General features: G+C 38.1%; 1 protein-coding gene and 1 non-coding gene across 2 annotated transcripts; both read left to right on the forward strand.

Annotated features, from left to right (window-relative positions):
• The first annotated feature begins 7650 nt into the window (after positions 1-7650).
• On the forward strand, positions 7651-7757 carry LOC118832970. Its single transcript, XR_005009254.1, has one exon. It is a non-coding gene; the product is annotated as a U6 spliceosomal RNA (small nuclear RNA).
• Positions 7758-10579: 2822 nt separating this feature from the next.
• On the forward strand, positions 10580-11508 carry LOC118832543 (mortality factor 4-like protein 2). Its single transcript, XM_036739834.1, has 3 exons — positions 10580-10654; positions 10750-10882; positions 10985-11508. The coding sequence occupies exons 1-3, from the start codon at positions 10580-10582 to the stop codon at positions 11506-11508; spliced, it is 732 nt and encodes a 243-aa protein (XP_036595729.1).
• The last annotated feature ends 7201 nt before the right edge of the window (positions 11509-18709 follow it).

An 18709-nucleotide genomic window follows, 5' to 3' on the forward strand; every position in this document is an offset into this window, starting at 1 on the left:
AGGCTCCCCACCCCTGGATATCTTCCCTCTGAACTTACCTCTCACTAGCACTGGTCTTAGATTATATAGACATAGATCTACTGCATTACAAAATTAATTATTTAAAGGCAGGAATTTTTTTGTGTGGTTTCCTTTGTATCCCCATCAGTTAGCATAGTCCCTGGCACATAGTAGAGGTTTAATAAATGCCTCTTGACTTAACTAGGCTTGACCTGTTATTTTAGATACTGTCTAGCAGCATGATTAATTAATGGATTACTAAGCAAATACTGAAAAAAATTTCATCCATTAATTGATGGCCATCACATCCTCTGATTCTGATTTTTAGTGTTTGAATAAAATATTTTTGATATTTTATTTTTATCACCAAATTTTCTCCCAGGATCTCTTTTCTTTCTTCCTTCCAGAAAGCAATCTCATATAGCAGAAAGAAGGAAAGAAAGGAAGAAAGAAAGAAAGAAAGAAAGAAAGAAAGAAAGAAAGAAAGAAAGAAAGAAAGGAAGGAAGGAAGGAAGGAAGAGAGGAAGGAAGGGAGAAAGAGAGAGGAGAAAAGATAGAAGAGAAAAACCCCAAAATAATACATATATGAAAAAGTCTGGAGTATATGCAGTGTACCTCACCTGTTGACTTCTAGCTTCTGCAGAGGAATGAGATTGGGGTGTCTTCTCACATCCCTTTTCTGGGAGGAATGCTTGTTGGTAAGTTGACAACATTTTCTTTGGAATGTGCTGTGGTTGCTCTTTCCATTTACATTTTTCATAGTCATGGTGAGTGTTGTCTTCTGAACTCTGCTTTCTTTATTCTTCACCAGTTCTTGATGGTCTTCCCCTGGTTCTGTCTAGTCATTGTTTTACCAAGCACTGTTTTATTTCATGACAATCCCATATCACAATTTGTTTAATTAATCCCAAATTATGGGCAACTGGTTTGTTCCAGTCCTTTGCTACCACAAAGAGTACTGTGTTTATAACATTCTTTTATATGTTTTGGGTTGCATTTAAATTGGTATTCATTTTTATACTTTATTATGTATATATACATACATACATACATATATACACGCATATATACATGTACATATACGCACACCATATTTTGGTGTATAACGGAGGTTTCCTTTTCTTGGTGACCTCCTTAGGGTAGAAACCTAGTACCAGACTCTCTGCATCAAAGAGTGTAGGCATTTGAGTCATTTTATTTGCATAATTCCAAATTGCTTTTCAAAATTTTTGTGCTGATTTTCATCATTTCATCCATAATGTCTATTCCCACAATCTCTCCAGCATTTACTCTTTCCATCATTTGTTATCTTTAAGAATTTGCAAAATATGGGAAAAAACATTGGCATAGATTTGGTTTTCATTTCTGTCATTTCCAGGAATTTGGACCATGCTTTCCTATGGCTGTTAATAGTGTGCAGTTCTTTTTTTGAGAGCTATTCATATCCTTTAACCACTTATCTGTTGGGGAATCCCTTTTGGTTATTAGCAGAAAAACCAATAGATACACACATACATACATGTGCATATACATAAGTCTTCCTGTACATTTACACACTTATACAGATTAGTACTTGCATAGATGTCGTATCTATATCTATATCTATATATGTATCTATATGTATATATGTATCTATATCTATATCTATATATGTATCTATATCTATATATATCTTGATACCAAACCCATCTTATCAGAAAAATTCTCATTTATTTATTTTTGGGTGAGGCAATCGGGGTTAAGTGACTTCTCCAGGGTCACACCACTAATAAGTGTCAAGTGTCTGAGGCCAGATTTGAACTCAGGTCCTTCTGATTCCATGGCTGGTTCTCTATGCACTGCATCACCTAGCTTCCCAGAAAAATTTCATACAAAGGTTTTTTTCTTCTAATTTGATCACTTCCCTTTTTATCACCATATGATAAAATATATCATTTTTAAGTTCCTTTTTATGTTAGAGAGATGCTTTCATTTGGATTACTCAGATTCTTTTCAGTTTCATGTAATCAAAGTTGTCTAGTTTATCTTTTGTAATTGCCTCTATCCCTTATTTGGTGAAGAATACAATTTTACTCCCAGCAGAGATAAATACATGAGCTTCTTCTCTTCTAATTTTTTTGTGATAAGATCTTTAATATTAAGGTCACACATCCATTTAGAATTTATTAGTGGAAATGTGGCATAAGGTGTTGGTCTAAGCCTAATTCCTGACAGACTGCATTCCAATTTTTCCAATAGTTTTTTTAATTAAAAAGGATTTATTTCCTAAGTAATTTATTTGTCCTAATTTATCAAACCCTGGGTTATTGAGTTCTCTTGTTTCTAATTTTATCCTTTATCTGCTCTCTTCCATTCATCTACTTCTCTATTTTTTAACCAATACGAGACGTGTTTGTTGAGTGCTTCTTTGAAAGTGGTATTTCCTCTTTATTCTTACCTTTTCTCATTATTTACTCGATATTCTTGCTCTTTAGTTTCACCAAAGGAAACTTTTTCAGAAATCAAGGTCTATCAAGTTCCCCTTTGACATGTTGATTGGTATTTAAAGTGTAAATTTACTTTGGTAGTATTGCCAGTCTTGAGCAGTGAATGATCTTGCAGCTATTTAGGTAGCTGTTTTTTCAAATAGTCTTCTGTGTGTTTCAGTACCTTGATGCCCGAGTTTTGTGTTTATATTTTATTATTTATGTTACAGTTATTTGGAATGAGATTTCCCCTACTACTATCGGCTGTTGGATTATGGTGTTGTTAAAAGGAAATGCTGCTGTTTTTTGTGGATTTATTTCATAGCCTGCAACTTTACTGAAGATAGTAATTGTCTCGATTAGCATCTTTGCTGATTCCCTAGGATTTCTAAGGATTGTTTTGTTTATTTTTGACTCCCTTTGTCTTTGATTTCATTCTCTTTTCTTTTTGTTATCGATAGCTTTTCTAAAGTTGCATTACATAATGATTTCTTGGGTGAATCACCATAACCTATTTGATGGGATTTTATTTGAAGTGCTTGAATTGCTATTCATTAATGATATTGGGTGTCTCATCCTCTTTGGCTTTATTCTCCCCTGGTTTAGTTATTAGGACTATTTGTCTCACACAACATGTCTGCTAGGTGGCTTTCCTTCTCTATTTTTGAGAATAATTTGGGTAGCAATTTTGGGTCCTCACTGTTTTTTAAAAGTTGCTAGGATTCTGCTGTGAATCAGACAATAGAATGAGGAGAGGAGGTTTTCCCTTTAGTGGTTGCTGTACAGACAATCCTGTTTTCTCTTCTGAGATTGGATTCTTTTAGCTCTCTCTTTGGTCTTCTGTTAGTTTGAGAATTTTGTATTTTGGAGGAATTGCTCTGGTTTCTGTCTTTTTCTGTCTCTCTCTGTCTCTCTCTGTCTCTCTCTCTCTCTCTCTCTCCTCTCTCTCTCTCTCTCTCTCTCTCTCTCTCTCTCTCTCTCTCTCTCTCTCTCTCTCTCTCTCTCTCTCTCTCTCCCCTCTGTTTTGTTGGCATATAACTGTGTATTAAAATGTTCTGATAATTCTTTTCTTTCTCCCAATTTTGTTGCGATTCCCCCTTGTTTATTTGCTCATTGTTGGCTTGGATTTCCTGCCTTCTTTTTCTGTAGCTTGATCAAGATGTGTTTCACTTCTTGTTCACTTCTTCAACCCTGTCGTTTTCCTTTACAAATATGTTTATAAAGGAATATTATTTTACGCATGGAGATTACATTAGCTTCGTCGTAGAAATTTTGGTATGTGTTTTTCCTCATCGTCTTTCACTTTATTATTGCTTCTGAGATTTGTTCTTTGACTTACTCATCATTTGGATTTTCATCGTTTTCACTTGGTTCTGTGTCTTTTGTTTGTGCCCCCTGAATTGATCATTCTTTCAATTGACCTATAGTACCTAAATGCTGTTTGTCATTTCTGCCTTTTTTCATTTATTTGCAATATGAGGATGGAGGCTGGGGAAGCTTTGGGAGTTTTGGGGAGGGATGGAAATGTGTGGTCTTTATAGAATGTGTTTAGTATTTCTGCCTCTTTATATTCATTTGAAATATCCCTGCGCCCTGATCTGGAGGTATGTTTTATAAAAGTTCCATAGTTCCACAAGTGCGGACCTTTGACTAAATCCAAACTTCACAGAACAAATTCCCTTAATAAAAGGATTTGTTCTGTAAAACTTAGACTCAATCAAAAGGCCACCCCCTGAGGACCTAGAAGGCCACATGTGGCCTGGAGGCTGCATGTTCCCCACCCCTACAGCCTAATTTCTAACAGACTGCTTTCCATTTTTTCTCAGCAGTATTTACCAAAAAGTAAGTTATTTCCTGAGTAATTCTTGCTTTCTAGGTTATCAAAAACTCAATAACTGAGCTGCATTTTGTCTGATTCTTCCTTCTCTATTTTTTAAACAGTACCAGATGGATTTGCTGAGTGCTCTGTTGAAAGTGGTATTACTTTATTCTAACCTTTTCTCCTTATTCACTATTTGTATTTCCATTTTATGCATTACATATGCTACATTTTATATTATTTTATGTAAAGTATGTATAATGTATAATATTATATATTATACTTTACTGTTTATATTCATTTGCTTCACTAAAGGAAACTTTTTTATCCAGTTCTATAGTGTCCCTCGGACATATTAGTTGGTATGGCACTTGAATTGCAAATTTACTTTGGTAGTATGGCCATTTTTTATTACCTTGACACTGCCTAGATGAGCAGTGAATAATCTTACAGATATTTAGGTTGTTCTTTTATGTTTGAGGAACACTATACAATGGACTCAACAGAAATCTTTTCCCTGTTTCATTACATTCATTCCCCCAATATTTTATGAGCATTACAGGTATCTGCAATGGGATTTCCCTTTCTATTATCACCTCTTGGATGTTGATGCTGTTAAACGGAAATGCTACAGTTTTTTGTCGGTTTATTTCATAGCCTGCAACTTTACTAAAGCTATTGATCGTCTCGATCAGCATCTTTGCTGATTCTTGCCTAGGTAGATCATCCTGCCATCAGCAGACAAGGATAGCTTTAACTCCTCTTTTTTTTTCTCTTTTTGGCTTTCATTTCTTTCTCTTACCTTATTGCTACTGATTATATTTCCAGAATGATATTAAATAATGATTTCTTCAATGAATCACTGAAGCCTTTTTTGATGGCATTTTAGAGGAAAATTTTTGAATCAATATTCATTAATAATATTCATGTCTAGTTTTCTTTGACTTTATTCTTCCCTGGTTTAATTATTAGGAGTATATTTGCCTCATAAAATGAATATTAGCCTGCTTTCTCAGTTTTAGAGAATAATTTGTGTATTGTGGACACTAATTTTTTAAAAGTTGTATAGAATTCTATGAATCCATCAGGACTTGTAGGCTTTTTTCTTTGGTAGTTATTTACACCTAATTTTATTTCCTCTTTGGAAATTCTTTAAGATCTCTCTTAGTATTTTACACACCTGAAGAAATCATTATTTAATACACCTCTGAAAACATTATCAACAGGAAGAAGGAAAGAGAAAGAAATTAAAGACAAAAAGGTAGTCAAAGGAGATAAAATGATCCTTTTTTGCTGATGAGATGATGGTTTACTTGGAAGTTCTTGGGAATCAGGAAGGATGCTTATTAAGAAATTAAAAGCTTCAGTAAAGTTGCAGGCTATGAAATAAAGGGGCCGAAATCAGTGTTTACATACAACAACAACAAAATCCCTGAAGCAATGATTAAAAAGGAAATCCTATTCCAAATACCTACAGAATGCAGATAATATCAAGGGGTCAGTCTACTAAAGCACACAAAAAATTTGCATGCTAATATATCTTCGAACTTTCATCTTCAGTTTTTGTATGTAGATTATAGATTTCAGGGACAGCTAGGTGGCACAGTGGATAGAATCCCAGGCCTGCAATCAGAAAGACCTGTATTCAAATCTAGCCTTAGACGCTTCATAGCTATGTGACCCTGGGCAAGTCATTTAACCTTGTTTGCCTCAGTTTCCTCATTTGTAAAATGAGCTGCTGAAGCAGAAAAACCTGGAAAGACTTACATCAACTAACACAATGTGAAGTGAGTGAAATCAGGAGAACATTTTACATAATAACAGCAAAATTATAAAATGATCAACTGTGAATGACTTAGCTCTTCTCAGCGAAACAATGATCCAAAACAATCCCAAAGGATTTATGATCAAAAATGCTATGTATCTGCAGAGTAAGAACCGATAGAGTCTGAATGCAGATAAAAGCATACTTTATAACTTTATTTTTCTTTCCTTTTTTGGGCAGTGTTTTTTTTCACAATATGACTAATATGGAAATATTTTGCATGACTACACATATTTCAATATCAAATTGCCTGCCTTCACAATAATGCGGAGTAGAGGCAGGGAGGGAGAGAATATGGAACTCAAAATGTTTTTTTTAAAAAAAAAAGCACACAAATGTTAAAAATTGTTTTTACATGCAATTGGGGGTAATAAAATATTAATAAATAATAAATAATTAAATTAATCAGGAAAATATATAATTAATAAATGAAATAAATTAGTTAAAATAAAATAATATGTATTTAAATGAGCTGGAGAAAAAATGGCCAATCATAACTCCAATACCTTTGCCAAGAAAACCCAAAATGGGGTCACAAAGAATTTGTGGTCTTTGGTCTTCTTTTAGTATTTTACCCCCCTGGCCTCCATTCTATTCCTTGAACAAGGCACTATGTGCCAGATCGGTGCTTTTTCACTGGCTGGCTGCCCCCTCTGTCTGGAATAACTCCCCTCCCCCAAAGCTAATGCCTCCCCTCTGAGCTTGTTTGTTAGTCGTTTTCAGTTCTGACTTTTTGTGACCCCATTTGGGGTTTTCTTGGAAAAGATACTGAAGTGGTTTGCGATTTAATTCAGCTCATTTTACAGATGAGGAACCTGAGGCAAACAGGGTTCAGTAACTTGCCCAGGGTAACACACTAGGAAGGAAGTGTCTGTCTGAGGCCAGATTGGAACTCAGAAAGTTGAGTCTTCCTGACTCAGGCCCAGCACTCTATCCACTTTGCCATCTAGCTAACCTACTTTGAGCTTACCCCCTATTAACACTGGTTGTACCTAGTTTGTATAGACATGGTGCTGTGTGTGTTGACTCCCCCATTTACTAAATGAGTTCCTTGAAGGCGGGGATCCCCCCCCCTTTCCTCCAGCTCTTAGCCCAGTGCCTGGCACATAGTGGATGCTTAATAAATACTTCTCGACTTAACTAAGCTCCACCTGTCAATTCCGATAATCTATTAGTGTGATTATATCCTTAATATTATTATCCTCCCTCCCCAATAGATATATAATTTGAGAGAGAGAGACAGAGAGAGAAAGAGAGAGACAGAGACAGAGACAGAGAGAGACAGAGAGAGAGGAACTATATTGTAGCGTATTTGGGAACTTTTTCTTTTCAGTGACCTATTTGGGATAGAAGTCTAGTAATGGACTCTATGGTTCAAAGTGTACAGATATTTCAGTATTTATTTGCTTAATTCCAAGTTGCTTTCCAATGCCGATACTCATTCATAGTTCTACCAACAGTGCACCAATATGGATATATTTCCACGGCCCCTCCAACATTCACTATTCCCATCTTTTGTCATCCTTAAGAATTTTTAGAGTGTGCTCGCTTCGGCAGCACATATACTAAAATTAGAACAATACAGAGAAGATTAGCATGGCCCCTGCGCAAGGATGACACACAAATTCGTGAAGCGTTCCGTATTTTTCTATACGCAACCACAGATATATGGATTCTGTGAGGACTAACCCTGACAGACTTTGCTCTTCTCAGCAACACAGTGTGCAGAGACAGCTCCAAAGGACTCACGATGGCGAATGCTATGAAGGGAAGATATCTAAAAGAAATAAAATCAAATTAAGGGATAAGGGATAAGAGAGGAATATATTGAGAGAGGGAGAAAGGGAGAGATAGAATGGGGTAAATTATCTCGCATAAAAGTGGCAAGAAAAAGCGGTTCTGTAGGAAGGGAAGAGGGGGCAGGTGAGGAAGAATGAGTAAATCTTGCTCTCATTGGATTTGACCTGAGGAGGGAATACCATACACACTCAGTTGGGTATCTTACCCCACAGGAAAGAAGGAGAAAGAAGATAAAAAAGGGGGTATGATAGAAGGGAGGGAAGATGGGGATGGAGGTAATCAAAAACAAACACTTTCAAAAAGGGACAGGGTCAAGGGAGAAAATTCAATAAAGGGGGATAGGTTAGGAAGGAGCAAAACATAGTTAATCTTTCACAACATGAGTACTGTGGAAGGGTTATACATAATGATACGTGTGTGGCCTATGTTGAATTGCTTGCCTTCTTAGGGAGGGTGGGTGGGGAGGGAAGAGGGGAGAGAATTTGGAACTCAAAGTTTTAAAAACAGACGTTCAAAAACAAAAACAAGTTTTTGCATACAACTAGGAAATAAGATACACAGGCAATGGGGCATAGAAATTTATCTTGCCCTATAAGAGAAGAAGGGAAAGGGGGATAGGAGTGGAAGTGGGGTGACAGAAGGGAGGGCTGACTGGGAAACAGGGCAACCAGAATATATGCCATCTTGGAGTGGGGGGGAGGGTAGAAACGGGGAGAAAATTCGTAATTCAAACTTATGAAAATCAATGCTGAAAACTAAATATATTAAATAAATTAAATAAAATAAACAAAAAAATAGTGTGTATACATAGGTACAGCCATACATACACGAGTGTGCATATACATACAGGTACATATATACATACATATTAATGCTTTCATCTTCAAGTTGTCTATATAATCTAGATACCCAACTTTTATTAGAAAAAAAATGATACTAAGGTTTATTTTTTCCCTAATTGGATTGCTTCCCTCCTTGTATTAGATGCTGTGGAATGCCTACAGAACTTGGTCAGATGTTGAAGATGCCAAAGCCATCCACTGCATCCCAGGCTATTGCCAATTATCCTCACTTTTGTCTTGCCCCTGGACTTGACTCTGGAAGAAAGAGTTGGGCTTCGTGCAACTCTGCCTCACTTAAATCCAAGTCACGGTCAAGTCAAAACAGCATCTTGTGATTTCATTGGTCCTTTTTGAAAAAGGACAAACAGCATAGCATTTAAACACAATTTGGTAGCATGATAATTTTTTATGATATTAGAACAGTCCGGCCATGAGGACTAGATATTCCCTCACTTGTTCAAGTTTCTTTTCATTCTTTAAGGGGCACATGGTAAGGGAATCTCTATAAATCATTTGTATAATTAAAGAGATTTATCCTCAAATATCTTATTCATTTTGTAATTAGTTGGAATGGGATTTCCCTTTCTATTATATTCTCTTGGATTTTGTCATCATTGTATGGAGCCCTGGTGATTTTGGCAGGTTTACTTCATAGTATGCAACTATACTGAGGCTTTTAATTTCTTAATTAGCATCCTTCCTGATTCCCAAGAATTTCCAAGTAAACCATCATCTCATCACCAAACAGGGAGAGTTTTATCTCCTCTCTGACTCTCTTTTGGTCTTTAATTTCTTTCTCTTTCCTTCTTTCTATTGATAATGTTTTCAGAGTTGTATCAAATAATGCTTTCTTGGATGAATCGCAGCAGCCTGTTTGATGAAATTTTATTTTATTTTGTTTATATAGTATATAAATATATTTCTATGTTATAGAAATATATTCACATTTTATATAACATATTTATTTATATTTATTTTACTGAAAGTGTTTGAATTAATGATATTGGTGTGTCATCCTCTTTGGCTTTATTCTTCCCTGGCTGAGTTTTTAGGACTATTTGTCTCACACAACATGTCTGGTAAGGGGCTTTCCTTCTCCATTTTTGAGAATAATGTGAGTAGTAATTTTGGGTCCTCACCATTCTTTAAAGGTGGCTAGAATTCTGCTGTGAGTAAGCCATTAGCATGAGGAGGGGAGGTTTTCCCTTTGGTGGTTGCTCTACAGAAAATCCTGTTTTCTCTTCTGAGATTGGATTCTTTTAGCCCTCTCTCTGGTCTTCTGTTAGTTTGGGCATTTTGTATGTTGAAGGAATTGCTCTGGCTTTTCTCTGTCTCTATTTCCGTCAATGTCTGTCGGTCTGTCTGTCTGTCTCTCTCTCTCTTCTCTGTTTTGTTGGCTCATAACTGTGTATTAAAACATTCTGATAATTCTTTTCTTTCTCCCAATTTTATTGCGATTTCCCCTTGTTTATTTGCTCATTGTTGGCTTGGATTTCCTGCCTTCTTTTTTTGTAGCTTGATCAAGGTGTGTTTCATTTCTTGTTCACTTTTTCAACCCTCCATTTTCCTTTATAAGTATTTTATAAAGGAATATGATTTTACTCATGGAGATTGCATTACCTTCATCCTAGAAGTTTTGGTATCTCTTTTTCCTCATTGTCTTTCACTTAATTATTGTTTTTGAGATTTGTTCTTTGACTTACTCATCATTTGGACCAGCAGAGCAGGACCGAGCCCCACCAGTTCCAGCACTAGCCAAGAAGGCCCCAGCACCAGCCCAGGTGGCCAAAGCACCATGGGAACCAGCAGCAGCCCCCTAGGGGGCGCCATGGTTCAGGGGGCCTCCAGTGGGAGAAGCGGTAGCAGCCAGCCCGTTTCCCAGGGAGTGGGGGAGCCAGCACCAGTGACCCACAATTCCCTGCCTCCCAAGAAGCCTCCAGTGGCTGGCACTATGAATGGATTGTCCCTCGTGTGGTGCTCCACTACTCTCCTAACCAGCTGAAGCATGATAGTGATGCCGCTATTCAGATGTCAGCCAGAAAAGAGCAGAGACAGGCTGCCTCCTGCAATCTCAGATGTGCCTTCACCTGTGGTGGTAATGATAAAGACAACCACAGCGACCCAGGTGAAGGTAGTTCCTCTGGAATGATGCAGCCACCCGCCAAGCGTCTCTGAAGCCAAGGCAGGCCATGGGAATTGAGCAGCAGAGGTGATGCTGGGGATCCCCAAAAAGATTCCACAGGAGGATTTGAAGTCCAGGTCAACCTGCCCAAGTGCCTGAGATCCCTGCTCGTGCAAGATTGGGAGCTGGTGATCCGCGGGAAAAAGCTCTGCGACCTGCCAGCCAAGGTAAGCATTGATGCCATCCTGTCTGAATACGCCATCTTCCCTATGAATTGCCATACCAGGGATAAAAAGTATGCTGTCTGTGGCCTGGTGGATGTCCTCAAGGAATACTTCAATGCAATCCTCAGCACCCAGCTGCTTTATGATTTTGAGAGGCCACAATATGATGAGTTGGTGGTCAGCTACCCCTCTAGCCAGATGTGTGAGCTTTATGGAGGTGTGCACCTGCTGTGTCTCTTCCAGCAGTTGGGCCCTATGCTCACCTGCACTTCTCTGGATGACAGCAGCTTGATGGTGCTGCTGAGCCATTTGGAAGATTTCCTGGAATATCTGGCCCGTGATCTTTATCTGCTGTTCATTGATGCCAAGGATTATGTGCTGGCCTCTGAGGAGCACCTGAAAGTAGTATAAAGGTGTGGTGGTCTTGGCTCCTTCCAAATTAGCATTTCCTGGAGCCAATCTATTGAGTCTATCAGCCCACATCTTGCCAAAATGATCTCTTCCTTTAAATTTCCCCTTAACTACTTCCATGGAGGAAGCCTCTTCTCTCCTTTCAGAACAGTAATTTGCAGTAATGGACATAGAGACTGGGATGCCAAGTGGGAACATTCCCTGCCTGCCTAGATGACCACAAGGCCTGTTGTGTACTCTGCATCCTGATGGCTCCACACCTCAGCACTTAGGAACTGTGTTAATGCTCAGTAACCAAAAACCTTGATTGATGATTGTCAGTGCCAAAGATATTGTCACTTCAACAGGCTTCTCTTCCAAGTGCTTTGTCTCTATGCACCGATTACTGAACTGTTCTGATCTTTGCTATGTTGATTCCAATACATAATTTGGTAATAAGAGAAAAACACTCATCTGTATTGAGGGATGTCTAAGAAATTTCCTCCATCAGAGGGCTTTCAAAAGGGTCAAAACTGAATTGATTTTGCTGCCCAAAGAAGGTATACGTTTTTCATGGTTCTTTGCTTTTAAATCTCAGCACTTAGGACTTGTGATAATGCTCAGTGTCCAAAGACCTTTATTGCTGATTGTTGGTGCCAAAGAAGTCACCGCTTTAACAGGGGTGGGTGTGGGGTGGGTGTGTTGGGTTATCTGGTAAATGGGACTAGTTACCTGCCCCTTCTTGAAATGTGACTGTGTTCTTCCTCCATATGCTTCATCTCTATGCCCCAATGTCTGATGTTTGCTGTGTTGGTTCCAATGTATAATTTGGTGGTAAGAGAAAAACACTCATCTGTACTGACAGATGTCTACAAAAGTTTCTCTTTCAGAGGGCTTTCAAAAATGTCCAAAATGTATTGGTTTTGCTTCACCAAAAATGTATATATATTTTTATGAGTCTGTGCTTTTACACCTCAGCACTTAGGACCTATGTTAATGCTCAGTGTCCAAAGTCCTGGACTGATTTGTTGGTGCCAAAGATGTCACCACTTTAACATGGTGTGCATGTATTGGCTTATCTGGTACATGGGGCTGGTTATCTGCCCCTTTTTGCAATGTGACTATGTTTTTCTCTATGCTCCAATGACTGAACTGGCCTGATGTTTTCTATATTGATTGCAACGAATAATTTGGTGATAAGAGAAATACACCCATCTGTATTGAGATGACTAGGAAAGTTCCTCCTTCAGAAGACTTTCAAAAGTGTCCAAACTGTATTGATTTTGCTACCCCAAAAGGGTATATATATATGGTTCTGTTCTTTTACATCTCAGCACTTAGGACGTATGTTAATCCTCACTGTCCAAAGTCCTGGACTGATAATTAATTGTTGGTGCCAAACATGTCACCACATTAAGGGGGGGTGGGGTTTGGGTTATCTGGTACATGGGACTAGTTATTTGCCCCTTCTTGAAATGTGAATGTTCTCGCCTTCTGCATGCTTTGTCTCAGTGCCCCAATGACTAAATTGGTGTTTGTTATATTGATTCCAATATACATTTAGATGATAAGAAAAAATTATATTCTGTATTGACAGATGTCTAAGAAAATTCCTCCTTCAGAGGTCCTTCACAGATGTTGAAAATATGTTGATTTTGTTGCAAAATAAAAAGTGTGTGTGTACTTTTATTGTTCTGTGAATTCCAGCAGACCCCAGAGATCCACCTAGCTATGAAATCAATTAAGAGTGAGCTTCACCTTTAAACTGGTGTTGATACATTCTGACCCCATAAGAATTGGACATCCCAGAAAGGGGATGGCTCAAAAATGAGGTGGGATGGGCACGTTCCTGTTCCTTTAATCACACCAGGTCTCTGTGGTGATCCCAAGGGCCTGCTTTAAAAGCACTTCAGCCAAGGTTTCTTCTGATGCCAACTATGTGGAGAAGTAGTTAATCTGGGAATTTATTCCTGGGAAGGTGGGGAGGTCTCCCCAAGTCTCTGTTAGGACCATTCAGCTTTGTTCTAAGCCTTCTACCCCCTACCTGCAGAGGCATCAGCAGGGGGGTGCTAAATCCTGTCCTATGTGCACCCCTTTGAACTTTACAACTTTTGTGGGCCCAAGAAGAAGAGGGTGGGACTGGGCCTTTGCAGCGACAACATACAGGATCAGGGATCTTGGAGGCCATCTACCCTTGTCCCGACAGTACAGACCCCATGCAAGAGAGAGAAACACTGATCTCGGCCATAAGCTTGAGTGTGAGGCCTCCCCTGCCTGGCCTTCTGTCTGCACAGAGATCCTGAAAAACCTTTTCTGCATGCACTGATCTCCAGTGTGCAAGGCTCACTCCCATCCCCCTACTTTCTCTAGGAGCAACTGCCCAACCGGCCCCAAATGGGAGGCCAGTGTTGTGTTTCAGCTGCTCTTCCCTAAGGCTGTGTGCCCTGAGCAGCTCTGTCAGGCTTACAGCCCTGTCTGGTTGGCCCCGCAATGGGTCATTCAGGTAGCTCTCAAGACTTCCTGACTTGTCCCTCTCAGACAGAGGTCCTTAGTTCTTACTCCTAACCCCACCAGGTGTTTGGTTTCCATTCCTCTCTTCCCTGCCTTAGTATTCACTCAGGTCAGTGTTTTGCACCTGGAGTTCCAGATACATATTCATTTCTTTTGTAATAAATCCAGTTGTAACACTTGTCTTATAGACTTGTCTTATATAACAGGGCCACATTGGCATCAGATCATGCAAATTCCCAGAGGCCCGGAGGAGCCTCAGGATATAATAATAATTGCTAACATTTAAAAAGTACCTACTATGTGCCAGGCACTGTGCTAAGCACATTACAGATATCTCATTTGATCCTCACAACAACCCTGGGAGATAGGTGCTATTATGATGCACAATTTAATGATGAGGAAACTGAGGCAGAGGTGAAGTGACTTTTCTAGGGTCATCCACTAGTTAAGTGTCTGAGGCCAGATTTGAACTCAGGTCTTCCTGACTCCAGGTCTGATACTCCATCCCCTGTAGTACCCAGCTGCTAAGTGCATTAGGAACCCTTTGGTGGAGGGGTTGAAGTAGGCTACCTAACAAAAAAGTGAAAGGAAGCCAGCAGTCACTGCTGGCTATCCCGCTCTGATAGTAAACACCTCTATACGTCCTGTTATATTGGAGAAGGGAAGCCCTTCTGACTGGGGGCGCAGGAGAGGCGGTATGGTGTCATAGAATGGGTTCTGGACCTGGAATCAGGAGACCTGGGTTCGAATCTCACCTGCTTGTTCTTAATTTATCTATCAAGATCATGGTTATGTTGTTATGGGAAAAATATTTCCTCTTTGAGTATGCATGGTAGGTTACCACTGCTGAACTAAATCTACCACCAAGTAGAAATGAAAGAGGTGAAAACTTAAGTTTTATTAGGCTTAAGCACATGTTCAGGAGGTAGAGAAATAATCCTGAGCCTAAATTAGGATTCTAAAGGGGCTTTATTACAGACAAAATTATTCCAGTGACAGAGAAATAATTCTTTACATATTACAGTCTCTTACATTCTTTTCGGCTATAAAAGATAAATAAAAAAAAAGATTCATAAGTGGCACAGTGGATAGAGCAGCAGCCCTGGAGTCAGGAGGACCTGAGTTCAAAGCCGGCCTCAGACATTTAATAGCTGTATGACCCTCAGCAAGTCACCATATGTGTGTGTGTCTGTGTGTGTGTGTGTGTATACACACACATATGTATATATACATATATATCCATAAATATCCCATGCTTCCTTCAACATCATAAAAGTTGAACACAGTTAGTTAAACAGGATCACAAGCTCATACATCCTCTAAGGGAACAAACAGACTCCATAGGTAAACTGAGTCAGGTTACAGATTAAACACTGAGTTTGCAAAATTCTACCCTCATGGAAATACAAGGCTACGTTGTACAGAAGTCACAGTGGGCTTTCCATGGCATGAAGACTTAGCATCAGGGAAATTCTTCCACCAATAAAGTCTTTTTTGAAGGTTTATAAATTGCTATATTCTTTTCCTCCTCACATTCATTTTCTTATCTCAGGAATGTCAAAAGTCTTCCTTTAAGCACTACTGTTCCATGAGTCTGGTTTTAGGCAAGTGAGATTAATATTGAAAGAAGACAAACTTTCCATTAACCAAAAGTTGCAGGAGGAACGGACCTGAGCCCTTCATAATAAGAAATTAGTTTGGCAGCTAGATGGTGCAGTGAATAGAGCTCAAGCTCTGGAGTCAGGAGGACCTGAGTTCAAATCCAGCCTCAGACGAGACACTTGACACTAGCTGTGTGACCCTGGGCAAGTCACTTGACTCCATTTGCCTCACTGAAGAACAAATAAGAAATTAGTAATAGAAAATGAAAGATGAATTTTTCCCATTTCCCCCCATTTTCATGCACATGTTCACATTAGATTTGGGGCATATACCTCTGCAGGTAAACGGAATGTCAGGAAATATTAAAGCAAAAGTAATATATTAATGATCATCAATATTGAATAAGACGAGGTCTCCTTGATCAGCTTGTTCCTGGTAACCCACTCCGAATGTGCATTTAATCAGCTTATTTCATCTTGGGTCTAAAAAGTACCACACAGCCATCTAGTGCCTGGAAACATTTTCCCTTAGAAATTCGGAAATAGACCTCATCACCAGGGCAGTTCTGGAGGTATTCTTCCTACGAGACCTGTTTTCCTGGTTCTAACTCACTTGCAGAGGTTGCCAAGGTAAGGCTACTAAAATCTGCTAGTGATGAGACTTACTACAATTTAGTAAGGCCTAACATAACTTCTTAAATTTGGTTTTCCAGTAACTAGTTCATGTGGTGAAAACTAGTTTAAATATTACAGTGCTAACCTTATTAACAGCAGAGCTCTATGAAGAACATTAAATTAGCAACCCGTAATTTATCTGAACATTCAGAGAATTTCAGGTTTTCCATGCTGCTTGCTTTTTATATCTTTACTTGAACCCTGCACCTGTTATGGACAATACCGTCAACGGGTTGAAGGAAGAATCTTGAAAAGGATCTGTGAGGGCCTGACTTGGAAAAGAACACTTTCTGTGTCTTAGTATTAGCAGATACTTCAAAATAGGGGAAAAAACACAATTTAAAATTTTATTTACAATTGTTAATGCAATTTTACATGTAAAATACTTATTCCAATTTTGAGAACTCATTACTAAACATAACAAAAGCCTGTAGAACCAGAAAAAAAGAAACAAGAAAAATTTTAAGAAATTCATCTCTGTATATTCAGTTGAGCCTGTAGTATGTTCAATACTTTTTCAATCTTCTCCTTAATTACCTTCAGGAACAAAAGAAAAAATATTTAAAATACATCAACCAAGGGCATTGTGTTTACTGGTGCTTTGTCATTATTTTTAATAGAAACATTTTGGGGATTCAATTGCACACACACACACATATAGATATAGATATATGCACTCTCTCTCTCTCTCTCTGTCTCTCTCTATATATATATATATATATACATATATATATATATTACACACACACACATATATATAGTATGTGTATGTATACATGTATATATGTGTGGATATACATATATATAGTAGTCCTTAAAAGACAGTCTAATATGGTTGCTTCTCTCAAATTGAATTTTACTATTCCATTAAAATAGAACACTTTTACCTAAAATTTGAAACTTAAAAAACTTAAAACCTTTATTACATCTTGATCATATCACATCTTTGCCCTAGTGCCCATTTTATAACTTTATTTACACATATATAGTATATTTATATATAGTATATACTTACATATTTAAATCCATAATATATTTAAATATAATATCTATATTATATATAAAGTATACATCTTATACATATTATTGTATTATATATTAGTATACATATTCTGTTCTATTAGTAAAGTATATATCTTTCTCTGTCTTATTGCACCACCCAGAAAAGAGGTGGCCATGTACAGACCTGATCCTACACGTGAATGCTAAATCCCGAAAAGCCTAAGGACTTATTTATCAGCTGCTTAGGTTAGGAAGTGGAAACAATTAGTGACGACCAATTCAGAATAGGAAATTAAACACGTTAGGCTATTTCATGTTGGCGTCCTATTATAATAACTCAGAGATGTTTGAGTATTGCGACAATAAGATTAATCATATAAAAACAACAACAGTTTTTACAATTCCCCTGCTGTGGTTATAGAAATTTGCTGTGAAAGGAAGAGGGAGGGACACGGGTATAAGAAAATCACAATTGTCCCTTTAAGGGCATGAACTGACCTGACATAAACATAATGGGATAAAGCTTCTTTAATGCTATTTGATTTCATATAAGAGTCCTAGATAACAGGGAATCATGTAGCAAAATTCCATATTATTTACAGAATACATAATACTTGGCCTGGCTATGGCTTGGCTCAGGTAGGAAAATTTCCTCTTCAGAAAGGAAATAGCACAGTGGAGAAACTGAGTCACAAAGCTCTTACCTTTGACTATGCAAGGTCATTCTCTCAACCTTCACCAGTCGCAGACATCTACCAGTAGCAGTTGTCTGATCTAACTCCCTTTGAGCAGCACATGGTATTTCCTTTAAATGATAGATTATTGACTTAATGATAATTCAGACACTCAAACCCACAATAAAAACTCAAAACAATATAACAAAATATAGTTCCGAGAGATTTCACCTCATCCCAGATTAGGGCTATGTACAATTATTATTATTTTCTCATGTAAGGACATACAAAAAAGGCTTTATCGTATTCATCTTTTCTACTTTAAAGCCATCCTGAAGCGCGATCGTTAGAAATTAAGAAAATAGTCACATTCTGTAATTACACAATACAGTGTATGTAATTACACACTTTTGAGTTGACTCAAAACCCAGAAATGCTCTGATTACTATAAGCATCCATGCTGACAGATATCCATGTCTGAAGAGATTACATATTAACCCCTAAGGCAAACAGAAAATCTTTAAATATGGGGTCTGTTAATATTAAGTTGGCTTAAAGGCATAACTTCAATATATACTATTCCAGATGCAATTTAGTAACTTTAGAAGCAATGGGCAGTCTATCAGATAAAAATTTCTTCTTAGAAATGAAATTTGGGGCAGCTTGGTGGCACAGTGAGTAGAGCACTGGCCTTGGATTCAGGAGGACCTGAGTTCGAATCCAGCCTCAGACACTTGACACACTAGCTGTGTGACCTTG

The sequence above is a fragment of the Trichosurus vulpecula genome, chromosome X (genome assembly GCF_011100635.1).
Source record: "Trichosurus vulpecula isolate mTriVul1 chromosome X, mTriVul1.pri, whole genome shotgun sequence".
NCBI classification, from domain to species: Eukaryota; Metazoa; Chordata; class Mammalia; order Diprotodontia; family Phalangeridae; genus Trichosurus; species Trichosurus vulpecula.